Genomic DNA, 21,956 nt, shown 5'->3' on the forward strand with positions numbered 1-21,956 from the left:
TTATAATCCAATTTCAGTGAATTCTGTAATATCCTTGGTTACGCTGTATTTGATGCATGCCAGAAATGCCCTTCACAGTAGCATCATGTTTTAATATATTAAAACATATTGATCACTGCAATAAAAAAATATTCTCTTATTGTATGTAAATGCAAGGCGGTGTATTGCTTATAACTCTTTTTTTGTCCAAAGACCTTTATTTACATTATAAGAGCACATTAAGAAAAATAATGTAATGTGATGTAATTTCCACTTTTCTATATCAGTTATACCGTATGTCCCAAAATCATGTACCCAAATCAGTGTAGCTCTACATTATTAAGTACTATTTGACCTATTTATTTATTTATTACTCAATTTTATTTTGTATTGCTCTATATTCTGACAGAAGTTAATACTACACTCTAAAAGAATGGTGCTATAGCACTAAAAATGTCAATTTGCTTGTCATCACAGGGGAACCACTTTTAGTGCTATATAGCACCATATCTTGATGCTTCAATGGTTCTTTCGTGTGACAGAGTTGCTATATAGCACAGTTTCAGCAATAAGAACCTGTTAAGCACCTGTATTGTTTTTGAATGCACTGAAAGACCAACATGTGGTTCTATATAGCATTAAAAGTGCATCTCCTATGATTACGAGCCAAGAACCACTTTTAGTGCTATATAGCACCATTTTGTGTATACACGTTTCTACATTAATTAATTTCATCATGGATTTTAAGTTTAGGTAAGACAAAGATATTAAATAAGTAATTTATTAATTTCTCAGGTCTCATCATTGAATGTCAATTTACAGAGATTACAGATACATGATACAGTAAGATATTACAACTTTTTTACAAGTGTGGTCACTGTGTCATTGCAAAGAGGAAAAATGAAAAAAAGAATTAAAAAGGGAAAACATATCTTCATACAACACAACTCACTTTTTATTCTCCCAAAACCATGTCAGGCAGTTTTCAAACTTCAGACCAGCTGTATCAAAACGTACATAAATGTACTATTTATGACATCAGAAAAAACATTAATGCAAACAGAAAACCACCCTCTGCAATTTTGTTGTTTTGACTATTGTTACATACTGTATAAAATAATATTTTAAACATACTTTTTTTATAATTCTTTGATATTACCAATATAGAACTTGTTACGCAGGTGACAAAGAAAGATAAGGATGAATTAGGATATTTTTTACAATAAGACCACCAATGACAAAAATACTAGACTTTCTTGGTGAATGAAAAATAATCCACAAATATTCTTTCATGAAGTACAGCATTTCTTTTTCATAGTAAATAAAATGGTACAAAAATGTGTTTGATATAGCAGCTTGAGAGAAATTAGAAGAAATATGTATGTCTAACATTGGCTTTCAAAACATATATGAGGAAATTGATGCTCTTTTTAAAATGCTTTAAATAATTCCTCTACACAAAAAAAACTGTAACAAAGAGAGATGGATAGTTAATTATGTTCTTAGCAAACAGGTGTAAGGCCCTTATATACACAAAACATAATTTTAAAGCCAATTGCCAAGCAGGAAACAATATTAGTACCTTGTACCTTATAAGTAAAATGCAGGAATTTCATCTTACACAGCCAACGTCAAAGGTTCATACAGCATCAAGAGTCAAGAGTCTTTCATATCAGTCATATCAACATTCCACAATGCTTCAATCTAAGAAGCAAAGTGTCCAGCTATGATGAAACATGGTTGTGTGGAACTGTATCACTTTATTGACACTGACAAACAACTTTGTTTCAAAAGGTCATAGCAGATGGGATCCTAGTATCATTCTTGGTGCAGCTATGGAAATGAAAACAAAATCAGTTGAAGATTGAGCTGATGTGAATACACCAAGTATGACAGAGCAACAAAGATTTCTCTGCTGACAAATAGCTGAATCATCAAGAGTTTCTTGGTCAACAAGCTTCACCAGAAAAGTCATGCTGGTCGGACTACCAAAAGTTTGCTGCAAAATCAGCTTTTACCAGCCTGGTTTAGGATGGTTTTTGTAGCCTATATTTGACAAATCAATTTCTTTCTAAACTGAGATTAAATAAATCACTTATTATCCTTTCACGCATTTCTGTGCTCTTCCTGCTATTTTACAAATAAAACCCGTCTACAACGTTTTTCATGTGAAGGTCAAGGCAGTGCATCATACCTGTGGTAAAAGGAGCATTGAAGAGTCCTGTGAAAGGGAAGCGGTTGCTACATGTTTCTATTCTAACAGCATGGCAGTGGGTTATCACATTGCAAATAAAGCCACCAACTCACTAAAACACCAGTCCGTTGCTCACACACAAACCATTACAGACTCTTTTTTTCATTATATTTGATAGATGAAAACTGCGGCAGTTTAAAAGCGAACCAAGTCTGAGAGTGACCAAAATGATACATAAAAAATGGGGCAGTTTGCTTTCTGAAGCACACCCATTAATAATTTACATGACCTACAAATAATAAATTAACAAATGAATAAATAAACAAGCAGGCAAGCAAACATCAACAAACCCGTTTTTATTTTTTCTCCCCAATTTAGAAAAAATATCATATAATATAGTCTTTGTGATGCCTTAATCCGTTTTTTTGTCTTTCAGTAGTCTTATTTCTATCAACTATCAATCATTCTTTTTCAGTGACCGTGAATTGTAGTTTCTTTGAGCTTACAGTATATAACCTTTTCATTCAGTCCTGTCTTCATGGTAAAGCACAATGTAAAAAAGCACAGAGGGTGGATGTAGCTGGACAGCACAGTGTTTCGCAGAGTCGGCACTGACAGAGAGAGAGAGAGAGCGTGCAGTCACAGCACAGTTGCATTGTGCCCTTCCATTTTCGGAAGTCTGGAGTCCTGTACCGTTCCCATGGTAACCAAAAGTGGGCGGCTGTCCTCAGGCCCAGTAGCCCGAGCTAAAGAGATGGGCCTCTGCTGCCCAGAATGGGGAGGTGGCTGGGGCCCTGTGATGGGCTCCATGGGCAGGCCTTGCTCCTGGTAGCCATAACCGATGTTGCCGCAAGGGAAGCGACGAAGTCTGTAGAGGGGGACTGGAGCTAGGGTGGCTGAATCCAGCAGTAATGGTGCCGGGGCAGGGGGAGGGGATAAAAGTGGCCGACAAATGCCTTGTTGCTGCAGCTGCTGTTGTTGATGTTGACGCTGGAGTTGCTGTTGGTACTGTTGCTGTTTGTGCTGTTGCTGCAGGTTTAGGGCTTCCGCTACTGTCACAGTCCGGCCTGCTTGTTCCTGACCTTCACCTGGGATCCGTGGGCCACTCGTCTGCCTCTGCACCTGAGCCTGCTGCCTCTTCTGTTGCTGCTGGAGGAACCAGGATCCATAAGTGGGATTCCACAGGTTGGTGGGCTTCCCATTACGGCTCTCCTTTTCTGATGAGTTGGCCTGCATGAAAGCTAGGTTCACATGGCCCCCATCCTGGGCAGACTGTGGAGTTATAGAAGAAGGTTTGGCAGCAGGTATGGGGGTAGAGGTTACTGGGGGATGTGGGTGGTGATGAATGTGAGGTTGAGATGGGGGAACAGGTTGGCATTTGTTATCAGAGGATTGGCTGCTCATAAGCAAGGGCTCTCCATCTCTTTTAGCCTGCTCGGTGTTGGTGGCAGCAGCAGATGATGCATCCTCTGCACCCTGGGGGTTTACTAGCAAGGAGGGGGCAGAGGGGTCTTCGGGACGCATGGGTACCCGCTCCTCTTCCTCGGGGATGGGGCCATACTCAACAGGCAAAGGCACATTCACCACATCCGGATCCTTGGGGTGGAGAGGTTGAAAAAGCATTAGCTATACAAACAATCTAACTTTTCAGTACGGGGCATGTTACATTTATGGATTTGATTGGACAAGAAGATTTTGCTTCCTGTTCATTACTCACAATGGACATGGAAAATTAAGTTGCGTTGCATTTTGGCATGGAGTGTTAACTGAATACTATGGAAATATACTGTATTTTTGGAAAATCATACAACTTTAGGATGTTGTACCTGTAGACAATAGTCAATCCTCTCCAGAATAGTTGAGAAGTTTGGTCTGTCTTCTGGTTGATGCTGCCAACTTTGTGTCATTATCCGATACCTATTTTATAAACAAAAAATAATAATAATTAATATTAATATTATCACTAGCTTTCATTGTCGAATGCTCACACATTTATTTCAAAGACAAAAGCCTTTAATACATTTACCTCAAATTTGTAATATTATAACAATTTCAAAATGTATTCAAAGCTCCTCCTATTTCTTGTTATTCTTTGAGTAGACACAAATCACACAGTTCTAAGAAGGTCCATCATTAAACATTATATTATTTTTCTTGTTATGTGGAGCACATCATACATAAATGCATTCGAGCATAAGAGCTCACTTACACTGGCCCGGGGCAGTTCTTGGGTGGATCCATTCTGCCTCCATTAGTCACAAACTCCAGCACCTCCTGATTACTGCGACTCGGGTAAGGCATGTAGCCCAGCGAGAAGATTTCCCAAAGCAAAACTCCAAATGACCTAAAAAAGCAGAGCGAGAGAGAGAGAGAGTGATACAAAGAGATCAAAGCATAGTAGAAAAGAATGAAATTATGAAAGATAGCAGGGGTTGTCATAACATGACAGAACATATGTATACTGTAAATCAGATTAAAAAAACATCTGACAGAACAAATGTTTACTGTAAATCAGATTAAAATAAATACCTTTACTTTACAATACTCACCATGTATCTGTTTTTGAGGTAAAGATTCCCTCCATAAAAGCCTCAGGGGGCATCCATTTGACCGGCAGCATAGCGCGGCCTCCTTTCCTGTAATAGCTGGCCCTGTAAAAATGCACACAAGCCCATATACAAACAAACTGAGATAAAGCATTGTAACAAATGCCCAGAGTAGACAGAACAAAAGAGAGAATAATTAACTCAATTTGCAGATAAACCGAAAGAAGCAGAAGAGCAAGGGAACAACTACAAAGAGAAACGTATGTCAATGTCAGTATGTGACTAAAGTAAAGGCGGATATATGAAAAGAGGGTTGGTTCCTAGAATTCTTCCCCTGTTTTCAGAACCCTTGAATATAGTGCTGGGAAATTAAAATGAAGCAATAAATAACGTAAATATGTTCAAATTAACACATTTAATCGTGCCCTGAACTGCAGCATACAAGAAATGAAGCTCTGAACCATGAATTCTGAATAGATGAGCCAAGTCTAAAGCCAGTCTAAACTGACATTGATCCAAGTCCTATTGTTAGAAAATTAACTTGGTTAAATAATTGATTTATTATATTGAACCGAAGTTTATCTTGTAGATATTTTTGAAGTAATAAGCTACTAAAATCTATGTATTACAGTGATTTAACCACAGATTCTTCAGTATCCGATCACTGCAGCTTATTTCAATAAAGCATTAATACACCCAAACATTGAGATCCATTTAATTAAATGTTAAACATTGCTAAACTGCTGACTTATAGCAAAGGCAACATTATGATTTGTCAGTCAAAATTATTGAACTAAAATGACCTTTATGTCCACTTCGGCTTTGCCAAACCAAAAACCCTTTTAAAAGTGTTCAAGGGGGAAGTTCACTCCACAGTTTATGGAAAGTGACTGACCTAGTTCATTTGCTCAAGTGCTGCCTAATTTGCATGCTTTACTCATGGCACAGAATATGCAGAGGCTAAGTAAATTACCCAAGATTATTCAAATGAGTCAAGAAATTTGTTTTCCTGTCCAATGGAACCCAAGTAAATAGCCATGCATTGCAGACTCTGAACAACCGCTCTATAGATCTAGGTATTCAATCATATCCTTATGGTCAGGATACAATTGGGCACAATGTCAGGATCCATGTTTCTGGATCAACATCCAGTTGGTCTTGGAACAACATGATTTAAACTTAGCTGTTAATATGTATTTTCATAACAATCTAATAAACAAATAAATAATAATAACAAAAAAATACATATGTGATATGGGTTGTTTCTGTTTCTGTTTGACACTCTGTAATGAAGCAAGTCTACTGCTACAGGATGCATGCGAATGAGAAAATCTTAACAAGTGAAAATGTATCCAGATTTACATTTCTTTACATTTTCTTTTCATGTTCTCATAACATACCGTGAAGCCATGAATGCCGAAGCCTGCATATATGAAACATTTCCGTGCATCTTATCTGAGGAGAGATAGCTGTTGTGTGTCTGAGACAGTTTTCTTCATTCAGAGCTGATTTTATCACAATTTAGAACCAATATCTGACCCTCTGATGACAGCAGCAAAAGTGAAAGAGAGCAAGAGGGATACAGAAACAAATGTGTCCTTTTTTTTCAGGTTGGTAAAGCAATAATCTCAGGAGCGTATTATGCTGAGCATTTATCACAAAAACAAAATGAGAGACTGAAGCAGAAGATATATTGTCCACTATCTCCCGAACAAATGCATTTGCACTTTTGACAGAATCTTGATGCTGCTGGTCTTATCTGGCTTTGGGTTTATTTAAACCAGTGTGCGGCCAGGGATACCGGCAGCAAGGTTTGCTCTGCCACGAGAGAATGCATCTCACATACCAACATTACAAGATCATGTTCTCAGCAGTCTCTCTTGTGCGAATTTATACCACAAGGCAGGACTCAGGGGAAACTAACACGGAAACCCTTTGAAGAATGAAATCAAGAAGATCATAGAAAAGCTGTCAGGTCCCTGATGGGATGGTTTGCTGCCACATGCGATAAAAATGGAGGAAGAAACATGAGGCAAGGGATACCGGGTTTGTGATGGTGAAAACACAAAGTTAATTTCTGAGTGTGTGAAATAAATAAAAAATGTCTTCAGCCATGCATGCTCGGGCTTGCATTGGTTCTAGCTGCAGTATCTATAAGGGTTTGGTGAAGTGTATGCGAGAGTGACAAAGGCAAAAGTAAACCACTAGATGTGCCAATCTACATCTTTAAATAAATTGTCGTTGGGTTTGCCTGAACACCTAGTCAACCAGTCGGCCTTTAGAAAGCTGTATACGGTAATGTTCATGGGCTTCATTCCGAAGTCAATGGTCATTTCACATTTCAAACACATCGTGGTCTCTCAGAAGAAGAACGTTTGCATATAAATATTCAAGAAAACATCAAAGTACTGTATTTTCCCCGCAGCTCAGAACTCAGTTCCTGTCTGCAAAGCTCAGCGGTAAAATGCTAGAAAAAACGACATCAGCAATTAGAGCACACTTTTACACCAATGCCCCGAGGGAGTACAACAAGGTTTTGCCTTTCTCGGGTTAATAATACCTTTCTTTCGCCATCTAAGTGAGCCATTTTCAGACACATATTCCTATAGCGTCTGCAAGGCAGTCAACCTTGCATCTCTGTAGCTTTCATTTCCTCACAGCAGACAGACTGCTGTCATTGCATGCAAGGAATAATGTTATAGAAAGATTCACACTAGGTAAGTTGTGTATTGCACCAAAAACAGCCTCCACAAATATAGCTTCTCAAGACAGAAAGATTGTTAGTTGCTTTAGAAACACCACCTAGCTTGCCAAAGCATTCAGATACATATATGCAACACACCATCCTTTCATTAGTGGTTTATATTGAACATATAACACTATTTTTACAATGCATAGTGCAAATAATAATAGTGTTTTTTTCATGCTTAGGTAAGCAACACCCATCCAGTTTTGATCTTAAAAATGAATAAATGTGTTTATCATTATTACTGTAGAATGGAAATACATTATTAGTCTATTAATCATTTCATTGAGTTTGTTTATCAATATATTAAAGTCGTAATTTACCCCCAAAAATCTGTCATGATTTAATCATCATCTTGTCATTTCAAACCTGTATGACTTACTTTTTTTGGAGAATTTTTGGATAAATTATCTCTATCAAATTGTACTAAAATGCACAAATGAGATCGTACGAATTAGCCAAAATGAACCACATCATAATATAGTTACGTTTTTGTTTTGTTTTCCTTGGATATTTTGATATTGTATTGAAAGATGCAGGTCTCTTTATACTGCAAATGTTAGATTCTGATCACAAATTATAAAACCAGCAACAATTTAAATAATAATAACATTTCAGAATTGCTTCTTTTTCGGTGTGTGTCTTATTTCTTTCATTGACAGCAAGCTCTCGAGTTCGAATGGAGTGCACAATTAAGCTTGCTTCTTACTTTAAAAGAATCAAAGAAATGGATCTCTTAAATTACAATAGAAAGTATTACATGGACTACAAATCTGTACAGAAATGCAAAAAAGGTTATACAAACATGAACTGGTTCTGCATTGATTAGAAAGCATATCGCTACCCACTTACATAGGCAAAAACTGTCAAACTAAAACCCATAACCAGAGCCGGACAGTAACGGAGTACATTTACTTGAGTACAGTAGGCTACTTAATTAAAATTTTGAGGGATCTCTACTTTACTCAAGTATAAGTTTTGGGGAGTACTCATGACTTTACTCAAGTAGATTTGAGAGGCAAATATTGTACTCTTTACTCCGCTACATTTCTATCCATAACCGTAGGTACCCGTTTCTTCTAAAAACCCTCAATATTTAGTTTCCCTCTCAAACGTGATTAGGCGCCACTGATTAGGACAGCCTATCAGCAGGGCCAGACGGAGTCCGCGGGTATCCGCGGATATTTCCACGGAATAGTACCGTGTATTTGATTGAGTACGCATCAAGTACTCTGCTGTTTAGTGTTGCAATCTGACGATTTTATGGCATGATCGAAGACATCCACAGTCTACTTCTCAAGCGAATCTTATAGATCGTAATCGTTTCTAAAGTAGGCTACAGAACAAGCAAATTTTACCTCACGCAAAGTAAAAACCACTCATTGAGCAGCCTGTCTATATAAATGTCCACACGATATGGTTGTCGTGTTCGTATTGCATCACAAGTTTTTGTTGATAAAAGCAAGCTTAGCCTACACATTATACTTGGGTTTAAGAAGTGCTGCGTAATCAGACACAGCAAACTCACAGACAACAATGCAATGAGCGAACAAGTTTTTTAAAGCGCTTATGTTTTTTTCCACATTAATTCCTTTCTTCTTCATCTCATGTGCTGAAACAGTATCACTGAAAGATCCATTAAGGTAGTCAAAAACACGACTGAGATTGTTTAAGCTGTGAAGAGCACACAGTTTACATGTATGATCATCATTAAAAAAATGTCATTCTGCATGTAAAATGTATATTATAAATAAACAAGTAGGTCTATATTCAATAATGGTGTTTATAAAACATGTTCATAACGTTTTTATTTAGGTTTAATTGGAATTGTGACAGCTGATTTGTAAATGCTTTTATTTTGTAAAGTTTAAAGGCCCATTCTCTCAAATCTTTTAACACATTTATTTAAAAACATTTTTTAACTTATAACACATTTCAAACAATTTAAAACTATTCCGCAGAATTCCGCAGATTAAGAAAAAAATTCGGCGCAGAATTAACAAAAGATGTCCGCAGATTCCTTCTGGCCCTGCCTAGCAGCAATCACCTTCAGCTTTCCACCAAAGTCAACTCCATGGTCAGATTTGGAAAAGAGACCTAACCATGGATGAAGACGCAGCAGCTCCATCCCGGGAATGTGCCAACCCGTGGCCCCACCTCGCCAGACTATTTCAATTATCTGAACAAGTTAATGATACTTTTCGCTTCAAGTGTTTGCTCTGTACCAAACAGAATTTTATCACTGCCTACAAAAATTCCTCCTCCAATTTGCGGAAGCATGTCAAGATACGTACATTGAAATAAACTTCCTTACATTTCTGTACATTTAACAGTTCAGCTGGCCTAGACAGGATTACAATAGTGTTTGTTGAACTGAGTCCATGTTTGACCACTGTTTATGAATAAAAACTGGTTTGCAGTGACATTAATTTCTTAATTTATGCCAGGAGTGCAAAATAATTAATCTATAACGTTCGTTATTTTAAATCGAAATCATCACTCATAAAACATTCATTCTCGTCTTCTCAATGGTGCGCATATTTGAAGAAATAAATATGAATTATAACATGTTAGAAAATATTTTGTCATACAGAATAGCATTTCTATTCAGTTGACTTTCAATAGAACGTTTCTGTAAATAAATTTTTCTGTAAATAAATTTAAGAACCGTGGCAGTAGTAATGCGATATTTAGAAAATTTACTCTTGTACTCTTGTTACTCAAGTACTTTTAATAACAAGTACTTCAGTACTTTTACTTAAGTAGACATCTGACTGTAGTACTTTTACTTGTACTTGCGTAATATTTAGCAAGGGGTGTCTGTACTTTTACTCAAGTAATGAAGCTATGTACTCTGTCCGCCTCTGCCCATAACACTTTTTACGGTCTCAAGATCCAGTACATACATTGCGAGGAATGGTACTACACCAAACAGCCATGGTCATTTATGAAAGAGAAAGACACAGGGAAAACTATAGACCAGAATTACTCTAGATGAAACTCGTAAATAATAAGGAAGTGTAAATCTACTCTGAATGAACGCCTATTCAATTTGGGGGCTTGACTTTTATTTAAAATGAGAAATATATTGATAATAAAAGCTCGTAATTGGGTTTCAGGATGAGATACGCCTTCCCTTTTCCCACGTAAAATGTCGTGAAGAAAAATCACAAAGCAGCCTTTTCCACTTTATGACCAATTGAACATTAAGATAGATGCAAAGATAGATGTCATGTTTTCTAATATGAGCATGACATCTTTACTTTCTAGGAGGTGGTGCTTGAATGTTTATTATAAATAAATTAATATAAATATATTTTCCTTCTGCATCTGGTAGGGTAATTTTAAGGTGAAATATGAGTCAATTGGCACAAACACACATTGATAAGCTTGCAGTAAGCACATTTTCATACCTGTAGATGTCTCTTGCCATCCCAAAGTCCCCAATCTTAGCCACCCTCCCTGGACCTTTGCAGGTCAGAAGACAATTCCTGGCTGCAATATCCCTGTGAATAAAAACAAGAACAAAATATTATTAGACACATCCATCCATCCATCCATCCATTTTCTTCCGCTTATCCGGGACCGGGTCGCGGGGGCAGCAGTCTAAGCAGAGATCCCTCACCCTAGACACTTCCTCCAGCTCTTCCGGGGGGACACCGAGGCGTTCCCAGGCCAGCCGGGAGACATAGTCCCACCAGCGTGTCCTAGGTCTTCCCCGGGGTCTCCTCCCGGTCGGACGGGCCCTGAACACCTTCCGGGGAAGGCGTCCAGTTGGCATCCGTAACAGATGCCCAAGCCACCTCAGCTGACCCCTCTCGATGTGGAGGAGCAGCGGCTCTACTCCGAGCTCCTCGCGGGTGACCGAGCTTCTCACCCTATCTCTAAGGGATCGCCCAGCCACCCTGCGGAGGAAGCTCATTTCAGCCGCCTGTATCCGGGATCTTGTCCTTTCGGTCATGACCCAAAGCTCATGACCATAGGTGAGAGTAGGAACGTAGATTGACCGGTAAATTGAGAGCTTCGCCTTGCGGCTCAGCTCTTTCTTCACCACGACGGACCGGTACATCGACCGCATTACTGCAGAAGCTGCACCGATCCGTCTGTCAATCTCCCGTTCCCTCCTCCCCTCACTCGTGAACAAGACCCCGAGATACTTAAACTCCTCCACTTGAGGAAGGAACTCTCCACCAACCTGAAGTGGGCAAGCCACCCTTTTCCGACTGAGGACCATGGCCTCGGATTTGGAGGTACTGATTTTCATTCCAGCCGCTTCACACTCTGCTGTAAACCGTCTCAGTGCATGCTGAAGGTCCTGGTTTGAAGGGGCCAACACGACGACATCATCCGCAAATAGCAGAGACGAGATCGTGTGGTCCCCAAACCTGACACCCTCCGGCCCCTGGCTGCGCCTAGAAATTCTGTCCATAAAAATTACGAACAGAACCGGTGACAAAGGGCAGCCCTGCCGGAGTCCGACATGCACTGGGAACAGGTCCGACTTACTGCCGGCAATGCGAACCAAGCTCCTGCTTCGGTCGTACAGGGACCTGACAGCCCTTAGCAAAGGACCACAGACCCCATACTCCCGAAGCACCCTCCACAGGATGCCGCGAGGGACACAGTCGATTATTAGACACAATGAAACTAAAACATTTTACGTTTGCATTTACTTCACTAAATTTAGAAACATGATTTAACTGAAGATGAATCAGCTTGTGCATTGTGACAATTTAAACCCATTTAACGTAAAATTGTGAAAGGGTATCAAACACATTAGTCGGGCCCAATACAGCTATGGACAATCCATAATCTTTTTTACAGACTGTCTGATGTGTAGTGCATACAAAACTGGCTGAAATCATCTTCTAAAATCCTATTGGCGGTTATAGAATGATACAGTTCATACGTGAATCTGAGAATGAGAATAAGTTAATTAGTTATGAGGCAGATCATGCAGCCATGGTGACAGTCAAATGTGCAATTCTGCAAACATCATTCATGTCTTGGTTCCAAGTTAAAGTCCTGCAGCGAAAGGGCAAACTGACCTTAAAGAAACTTTTCTTACCAAAAGCCAAAGCTGTACATAAGGTCCCTGCAAAAAACTGTTAGAGAAACTTCCAAATTAAACCACAGATGGGTACATGTCTCAGTGTGCCTGTTCTACAGCTGGATTGATGACCAGACTGTGTATATAGCATAAATGAGCTCTAAGTGGACTAATTTTTCATGTCATTCTAGATGGGAGTGTCAAAAGAAAGGAGAACTCCCATAGCAGGGAAGAGAGGGTTGATGAGTACTGAATTTACGCTGACTTCAGAAGAAAGGAAGCCATCCATCTGTTAATGAGCTGTAAAATGCATTGATGTGTCAGTAATTATACCTGTGGATGAACTGGTTCTCTTCCAAGTACTGGCTGCCACGTGCTATGTCTCTGGCTATGTTGAGAAGGTCCACCATGGTAAGACTGGAAGGATGCTCCTGGGAAGTATGAGACCATTACACAAGGTCAGAAAGCAGGAAATAATGGTGTATAGCCCTGACTTACAGCATGTGCTATTGTTATCTGAAATGTTGATAAATCACGTTTAGCAAATAATAATCCTTTTTTCCCTGTCGAGAAAATGAACCAATAATAATAATCAACTTTGTGTTTTCATAGAGCATTTGCCAACAACATTTTCCAATCTTAAATCCAGTTGAGAATTCATGCAATCTGCTATAAAAGACTGTAGAATTGTGCGAGAGAATATGTTCTTACTAGTCTGGGTCTCGTTTCTCTCAGAAAGCTCTTGAGATCTCCTCCAGCCATCAGTTCCAGCAGAATAAAGCGAGGCAGTGCCTGCAGACTCACCCCAATACAACGTACAATGTTCTGGTGACTAAACTTGCTGTAAGAGAGAGATAACCTTTAAGTAACAGATGTGAGTTTGACCTTCTGGCCATACATAGCATTTTGATGTAAGCATCAGCAACTGTAATGCTTTTATTTATTTTTACCTGATTATAAGAGCTTCCATAAGAAAGTCTAGTTCATCCTGCTCAGAGCACACCTCGGGAAGTGTCTAAGAACGGAATCATTAGCTTTTAACCTCTGCTTTGAAAACATGTAAAGGCCCAATGCAAAACACAAGCATATTTAGGCTCATTTAATGGCATGGATGCTGTAACTTTGGTCTGACTTAAATAAGTTCCCAAGTACTACGGTACTGGAAAACATATGCTATAAGTTTGATTTTGGCACTGGCAGTTAGCCTGCAAGTTCTTTTATTTATTTAGGTAAGCCACAAGCAATGAACGGCTAAATATACGGCAAAAAATATTCACACACCAAATTTAAAACATTGTCTTAATTTGAAATATTTGTCATGTTTGTATGCAGGTCTTACCTTGACAGCCATCTGCATAGGGCTGGGCTCTCCTGGTATCCCAACAGCAAGTCCTTCATAGACCTCCCCAAAAGCACCATGACCTAAACCTCTACAAAAATATACATGTACATACAAATATTTTTATCAATTTGTCTTATAGTCTACATTTTTACATAAAGTCAAACCACAAATTATTCAGACACCAGATATGCATTTTTACTAGTGGGTGCAGGACACTGTAGTTGATTTATGCAAGTGAGGATGAAAAATAAAGTAAAACTGACTACCAGTACAATTGATACAAATTTGGGACCAAATTATTCAGACACTTTGACCTGACTTTTTCATTTAATTGCTAATGTGGCCTTTTTACACAACCGACAGCAAAATGAAGCAGTGTTTGGTAATTTGTTGGCCTACACTGGTATTATCTAATTTACCCTTCGCATGGAGTTTGATTGACAAGCGACCGGACCAGTCATGAGGCCGATATTATGGGCCCCTGTTGCTTTTCGCAATTTAGTCCGACAATCAAACTATGGAGCGCATTATGCACTTTTAAAAAGTCCTGTGCGATTGTTGCAGACCATCACACTGTACGAACATGATCCCAGCTAAAAGTCATGTACTGTAACTGTGCAATCTTAGTTGTCATTATGTACAACAATAAAGACTGCTTTAAAACAGACTCATACAAGAAGACTTGTTCAGAGTTTTACCTCATAGACTGTCATATGATAAGGACTGCATCTCAGCAACACTGCCAGAATTGTATCCGAGGTAAAATTTGATCTTTCCTGTCATAATCCGTGGCCTAATCGCGTTAGAAACCAATGGCGCTATCCAGACGTTATATTGTTACAGTAAGCACAGTAAGTTAGGTTAGAGCTACGATCTTTATTTTGTTTACTCCATTCCGAGTCCTGAATAAATACTTCAAATTTATATTGCAGACTTTCTTATTTCTTTTGGTTGAAAGAACATGTCGTTTTACTTTGGTCCAGTGGGAGCACTTTGGCTGATTTTGGATATAGCAAAAGGGGGCGGCCTTTGCAAAGGGTCCTTGAATTCAACAGCTTTTTCAACCATTACATATCTTTCTGTCAAAGTTAAGATGAATTTATTCTGATACAGTTTAACTCTGAGTTCTTGTCATATTTTATTTCCATTTTCTAAACTATAGCAAATAAACTGTGATTATGTGAGAAATGTTGAAGTTTGACTGTAAACATGCATATTTGATCAAATTTTATAACATTATAGGCCAGTCATTTTAATCGTAATAATTATTTTACAGGCAATTTATATTAAGACACTACACATTTTATCTGTAGTAAAACTAAATATCTCAAATCGCAGAGCAATACACATTCAGCACATTTCCCTTTTATTCCCATATAAAAACATATAAGTCTTGATTTGAACGAATTTCTTATCTTGTTAACTACCCCATATACACCATGTTTGCTTTCAGTCCTTTCCCTTGACAATAAACCACAATTTTGAGGCTCTGTGGATGGTTTGATGATATATGATTCAGCCTGGATCCCCAAAAACCCATGGGGGGCCTGCTGTTGACTTACTGAACCGTACGGAGTTGGCACTGGCAACTAACCTTGTCAGAGATATGTTGCGCCGCGGAACCTCCTTAAGATCATTGACGGATGCAGTCTTTCCGCCAAAGCAGTAATTGGGATTGTAGTCGGTCATAATGGTGGAAGCCCGTAGTTTGCTGAGTTTACAGTCAGGACTTTGTAGCTCCAGCTGGATAGACTGTAGCTCAGTATGTTTACGCCGGTACACTGAAAGATAATCAGCACAGCAAGAATTTTTTCCAGTTAGCTACAATGGTGTTGCCATTATGAGATTGGTGGCATTTCTATAGTTGAATTTTCAGTGTTGGAGTAACAAGGTAGCAAAATGGCAATCACATTTCATATGGTATAAACCATAGGAGGAGAAGCAATTTAGCAGCAGAAGCGTACAGAACTGTGTAAGTGTATTTAAATTGTGTCTTGTTGAGTTTTAGTACTGTGTTAAACTGAGAAATCGCTTTGTATTTACTTCCGCTCTGTCACGTGGTGAAACCACGTGTAGTATCGTTCCTTCGTTCGTTCTTGGGCTAGTTTAATTTGTTTGTTTTGTGTGCGCGTGTCATCTGAGGGCGGGGCCTGTTGAATTTAAGTAATTAGACGCGTATTTAAAAAGCGTCTACCCAGTGCGGCAGCGGTCGCGTGCAGCCCTCATCGCGTGAAGACCGAAGCGAGTAAAGACATCGACTCTACCTGCGCGCGACTCCACCGAGCCCGGGACACCGACAGGGCACTTGAGGATTGCACTTCTTTTGTACCTTTTTTTGTTTTTTGTTTCTGGAGCGAGTTGTGTTCAACCAGCTCCCCTCCTTTCTCATGCAAAACAACCTCCTAGACAGCAATCAGTCTGGGTTCAAGACCATTCATTCCACAGAGACTGCACTGCTCTCAGTCATCGAAGCCCAGAGACTGGCAAAAGCATCATCCATGTCATCTGTGCTCATCCTACTGGATCTGTCTGCTGCCTTTGACACTGTCAATCATCACATCCTCCTGGCTTCTCTCAGTGCTATGGGTGTCTCTGGAATGGCGTTGCAATGGTTTGCGTCCTACCTCTCGGGTAGGTCATTCAGAGTATCCTGGAGAGATGAGGTCTCCGCGTCCCAACAGCTGAACACGGGGGTGCCACAGGGCTCAGTTTTTATTGGATGCTGACTTCGTCAACCTAACCGCATCATTTCTCCTCGAGCAGGTTTCCACATCAGCAACCCACAAGTCTGGAAACCTAACAAGTCTAGATCTGATCTTCACAAGGTACTGCTCCACTCATCACTCTCAGGTCACCCCGCTGCACACGTCTGATCACTTCTTCGTCACCCTCGACCTCGACCTCACTGCTCCGGATATCGCAGATGTCTTACCGATGGTCACCTTCCGGCGCAACCTGCGGTCTCTCCCTCCCTCCTGTTTTTCCTCTGCTGTCTTCTCTGCACTCCCCCCCTCTGATGAGCTCTCTCTTTTGAATACAGACAATGCCACAGACACTCTGTGTTCCACGCTTTCATCCTGCTTGGACAACCTATGCCCTCTTGCATCTGGACCAGCCCGTCCATCCCCGTCGGCTCCCTGGTTATCGGATGTACTGCGTGAGCATCGCGCCAGCCTCCGGTCAGCTGAGAGAAAATGGCGCAACTCAAAAGACCCTGCAGACCTCTCTCTCTACCAATCTCTTCTCTCTTCTTTCTCTGTAGATGTCACCTCTGCAAAAACAGATTACTACCACTCGAGGATGTGCAACTCTCCGGACTCTCGAACGCTCGTCAAAACCTTCTCTGCTCTCCTATGTCCGCCTGCTCCCGCACCTTCATCGGAGTTAACAGCTGCTGATTTTGCATCGTTCTTCGTAAAGAAAACTACTGCCATCAGCAGCCAGTTCTCTACGCCACCATCTGTCGAACCCGCCTTCATCCCTGACACGTGTGTGCTCCCCGCCTTTTCTACTCTGTCTGAAGCTGATGTCTCAAAGGTCATTGGCTCCAACCACCCTACCACCTGCCCACTGGATCCCATCCCCACCCATCTCCTCCTGGCCATCTCTCCAACGGTTGTGCCTGCTCTGACCCACATCATCAACTCTTCGCTCACCACTGGGACATTTCCCACAGCGTTCAAAGAGGCCCGCATCACACCGCTTCTAAAGAAACCCACCCTGGACCCTACACTGCTAGAAAACTACAGGCCTGTCTCCCTTCTTCCCTTCATCGCCAAAGCCCTGGAGCGAGTTGTGTTCAATCAGCTCTCCTCCTTTCTCATGCAAAACAACCTCCTGGACAGCAATCAGTCTGGGTTCAAGACTGGTCATTCCACAGAGACTGCACTGCTCTCAGTCATCGAAGCCCTGAGACTGGCAAAAGCATCATCCATTTCATCTGTGCTCATCCTACTGGATCTGTCTGCTGCCTTTGACACTGTCAATCAACACATCCTCCTGGCTTCTCTCTGTGCTATGGGTGTCTCTGGAATGGCGTTGCAATGGTTTCAGTCCTACCTCTCGGGTAGGTCATTCAGAGTATCCTGGAGAGATGATGTCTCCGCGTCCCAACAGCTCAACACGGGGGTGCCACAGGGCTCAGTGCTTGGACCGCTACTCTTCTCCATTTACATGACATCCCTCGGCTCGGTCATTCAGAAGCATGGCTTCTCCTATCACTGCTATGCCGACGACACACAACTCTACTTGTCATTTCAACCGGACGATCCGACGGTCGCTGCTCGCATCGCGGCATGCCTGAGTGACATCTCGCTTTGGATGAAGGATAATCACCTGCAGCTAAACCTTGCAAAAACGGAACTGCTTGTGATCCCGGCCAACCCAAAGATTCACCACAACCTTGCCATTCAACTAGGCTCATCAACGATTACACCGTCCAGCACAGCCAGAAACCTGGGAGTGGTAATCGAAGATTGGCTTAACCTCACAAGTCATGTTGCCAGCACCACCCGGTCCTGTAGATTCATCCTCTACAACATTAGGAAAATTAGACCTTTCCTATCGGAGCACTCTACGCAAGTCCTAGTCCAGGCTCTTGTCCTGTCCAAACTGGATTATTGCAATGCGCTTCTGGCTGGACTTCCTGCTTGCACAATCAAACCTCTCCAGATGATCCAGAATGCGGCGGCAAGAGTGGTCTTCAATGAACCGAAGAGAGCGCATGTAACTCTGCTCTTCATCAGGTTACACTGGCTCCCTGTTGCCGCCTGCATAAAGTTCAAAGCTTTGCTCCTGGCCTACAAGACCAACACCGGATCTGCACCATCGTATCTCCACTCGCTAATGCAGATCTACGTTCCTGCCAGATCACTGCGGTCTGCAAAGGAACAACGACTAGTGGTACCATCCCAAAAAGGAAAAAAGTCACTCTCCCGTACCTTCTCTGGATCTGTTCCACATTGGTGGAATGATCTACCAACTGCTACAAGATCAGCAGACTCGGTTGCCATCTTTAAAAAAGCCTAAAAACACATCTCTTCCGTCAACACGTCGCTGATTGATTTTTCCTAATTCTCTTCCCTTTCCTTCTTTATAAAAAACAAAAAAACAAAAAACAAAAGTAATAACCTCACTATTCTTAGCTTTTTATACTGTGCTAGGCTTTAATGGACTTGTTTGATGCACTTATGTATTTTGTGGCCTATGTTGTTATAATTGCTTCCAATGTTTCCTCATCTGTAAGTCGCTTTGGATAAAAGCGTCTGCTAAATGATTAAATGTAAACTACTTGCAAACCCAGTTGGGACATTTTTATCGCACATGAGTTGATGTCAATGTGGCCAAATCTGAAATGTCATATTCACAAACTATAACAATCATAAACATGCATAAGTTTGGTGGGCCTGACCCAGGCAGTAAACACATTTGTGCGGACTGTGCATGTGATTTATTCATAAAGTGGTAAATCGACAAGGCTTGTCAGAGTCTAGTTAACAGCTCATTTATCACACACCTATTCAATTCATCACTTGAAGGCTGCTACTATGCGTAGATGGACAGATGATGTGTTAGCTGTGATGGTGTTCTGTGTGTATGTTTCTGCGTGTGAACCTGAGGTAATGCCTCAAGCAAACACGAGTCAAATTTTGTGTATGTCTTGAGCATTTCTAAGATTATTATTCAACAGAACACAAAACACCATTAAACATATAAAAGAGACCCAAATGATTTGTATGCTATTTATGTATTTTGAATTTCGAAAAACTCGTTTGCCGACATAAAAATGAAAATAAGGCTTAAAGGCCGTTCCCATTATAATGATAACTATAAAGATAGCTGTAATTTTAACAAAATTTGCATCCACACCAGCGGACGATAACAATAGAGTTATGTTTATTTTAAGTTTGCGCGCTGCAGTGTTCTCAGTCACTAAAATGAATGTAGATGACCTGCTGAGGCTTTCGTTTTCATCCCCGCACATCCCCAAAATAGGCTATGACAATAAAGGCTGGATGCTCTATCTGAAGGCTGAAGGTACGCTCATGTCCGGTACGGAAAGCATATATCAGCTTGCTTACTCATAAGCGTTACATAGATATAATATCCCGCCGTAAACACACTGCTTTCCGACCACTACAGTCTTTAATTCTGACATAAAAGTTTTTTTTTAAGTCTTTAATTTCTGACAGGTCAATAAACGAATCACCGCTGCAAAGGACAGGATGAAGGCTAGGATGAAGGTCAAGAATGTTCTTAAACGTTAGTTTACTCAACAGTTTGATCAATTTAGATTGACAAAAAATACGACACTACAGTAGGCCTAACTTAAAAATAATGATGCATGGTATAAGTTACAGAGTGTATATGAATTAGCCATAGTTATTCTTTCCTGTGGTCTGTTAAAAGCTTTAAAGTTTCTTCAACACCCAAAGGAGCTCAAAATATCTTCCATAAACTACTTGGCTTCAATATTATGTTTTAGACTTTTGGCAACCGTGAAACCATGTTGATGAAAATAATTTGACATGCTCCACTCACTGATCATGACGCCAGACACAGCCAAGAGCAAGGCCGCAATGAGTGCAGAGGTCCCCACAGACAGGCCCAGTGCCAGATGGGACAGAGATGGCTGGGCGGGCAGCATAGACACATCTACACAAACACACACAAACAGATACAGCTCAGATTAATCAATTAGAACTCAATTTGGGCTTTCATACAGTGCAAAATAATTGTGACCCAGTCTCTGAAAATCCATTTCATGATCATAAAATCTTCTTAATGTGAAGAACATTCCATGAAAATATAACCTTGATATATGGATTGAGTAAGGCCATGTCAGTATTTGAAATCATTGTGAAATGAATGGCTAAAATGAACTTTGATGCTTGTTATCTCATAATGAGATGCTGAGACTGTAGCCTGGACTGGCTTAACATTCTTACAACCCAGGATCATATAATGATCATCTTATATGTAATTGAATTGTAGTGCCAAACATTTTCTAAGGCTTTAAAATGAGGGTTTTAAAGTAAACATCTAGACAAAGGGGTCTAAACAAAGTGTTGTTTGAAAAATCGACCTCACAGACCTTATTAAAGCAAAATAATATGTATGTTGCGTTTACTCTGTCTGTTAGCTTTGATGCCATATTTTGTTTGTTCTCTTAGTTTAACTACAATAAATTATTTATTTTTGTTTTATAAAATTCTGAGTAAGAATCCATGCTTTCTCTAATGGCCCAGCCAGATGTAAATTGTACTGTTCAGAAGTTTATCTTTCATAGCTCAGGAGATCTGATGGAGTTCTCCGTTGTGGTTCATTTAAGTATTAACTTAATCTCAGATGTTTCTCCTACAATTTCGTAGGAAAAACCGAACACGTGAGACAGTTGTTTCAATGTAATTGTTGAGACTACAGAAGTGTTAAATAAATGTAGATTGCACAGGAACTACTGTAGATTCATGGACATTTGCTGATAAAAATGACGTTTGATTGCAGACTTGGTTAATGTCTCAGATCATTAATGTCTAGCATTACATTTACATTTAGCAGACGCTTTTATCCAAAGCGACTTACAAAGAGTTCGGGGAGCAATAAGTAATAAGTCATACAAAGAGCGATATAACAATAGGTGAAAATATAAATTTACTAGTTTCAACAAAAGCTAGACCACTACCTGTTGAGAGAAGAGGGTTAGTGAAAGTTTAAAAAAAACGTTTTAGCAACATTAAATAGCAAACAAAGCTTCATTATTGTGACAGAAAACATACAAGTAGAATACAAAAACAAACAAATAAAATACAGTAAGTAAATAATATAAAATGATATGCTGCCCAACATTCTATTTCAATAGCAAATATGTCAACACAGGAAAAATAGCATTTTATGAGGTCGCCACCTGCAGGGTTGACATTCGATTAAACCAGAATTAATATAAACATAAAAGCAAATATATTACTAAATATTCTGCAATGTAACACTAGCTAACTTGTATAAAAGTAAAACGTATACTATCACTTATTTCCCAGCTACAGTTCAAAGTGAAGACCTCAGTCACAAATACTACTGTATAAATGGATACAAATTGACTTTAT

At 40.0% G+C, this 21,956-nt stretch overlaps 1 protein-coding gene across 1 annotated transcript in view; it reads right to left on the reverse strand.

Annotated features, from left to right (window-relative positions):
* Nucleotides 1-2,515: 2,515 nt before the first annotated feature.
* The window catches only part of alk (ALK receptor tyrosine kinase), a gene marked incomplete at its 5' end in the record, with an annotated part of 278,465 nt that continues 259,024 nt past the window's right edge, over nt 2,516-21,956 (reverse strand). Inside the window, 11 exons of the mRNA XM_079458537.1 lie at nt 2,516-3,769; nt 4,000-4,090; nt 4,383-4,517; nt 4,723-4,824; nt 10,879-10,971; nt 12,849-12,946; nt 13,227-13,356; nt 13,466-13,530; nt 13,855-13,945; nt 15,452-15,638; nt 20,398-20,511. Of these exons, the coding sequence (XP_079314663.1) occupies nt 2,813-3,769; nt 4,000-4,090; nt 4,383-4,517; nt 4,723-4,824; nt 10,879-10,971; nt 12,849-12,946; nt 13,227-13,356; nt 13,466-13,530; nt 13,855-13,945; nt 15,452-15,638; nt 20,398-20,511 (2,063 nt within the window). The 3' untranslated portion in view covers nt 2,516-2,812. The remainder of the gene's footprint in view (nt 3,770-3,999; nt 4,091-4,382; nt 4,518-4,722; nt 4,825-10,878; nt 10,972-12,848; nt 12,947-13,226; nt 13,357-13,465; nt 13,531-13,854; nt 13,946-15,451; nt 15,639-20,397; nt 20,512-21,956) is intronic.

Source organism: Barbatula barbatula (genome assembly GCF_947034865.1).
Source record: "Barbatula barbatula genome assembly, chromosome: 6".
In the NCBI taxonomy this organism is placed as follows: Eukaryota; Metazoa; Chordata; class Actinopteri; order Cypriniformes; family Nemacheilidae; genus Barbatula; species Barbatula barbatula.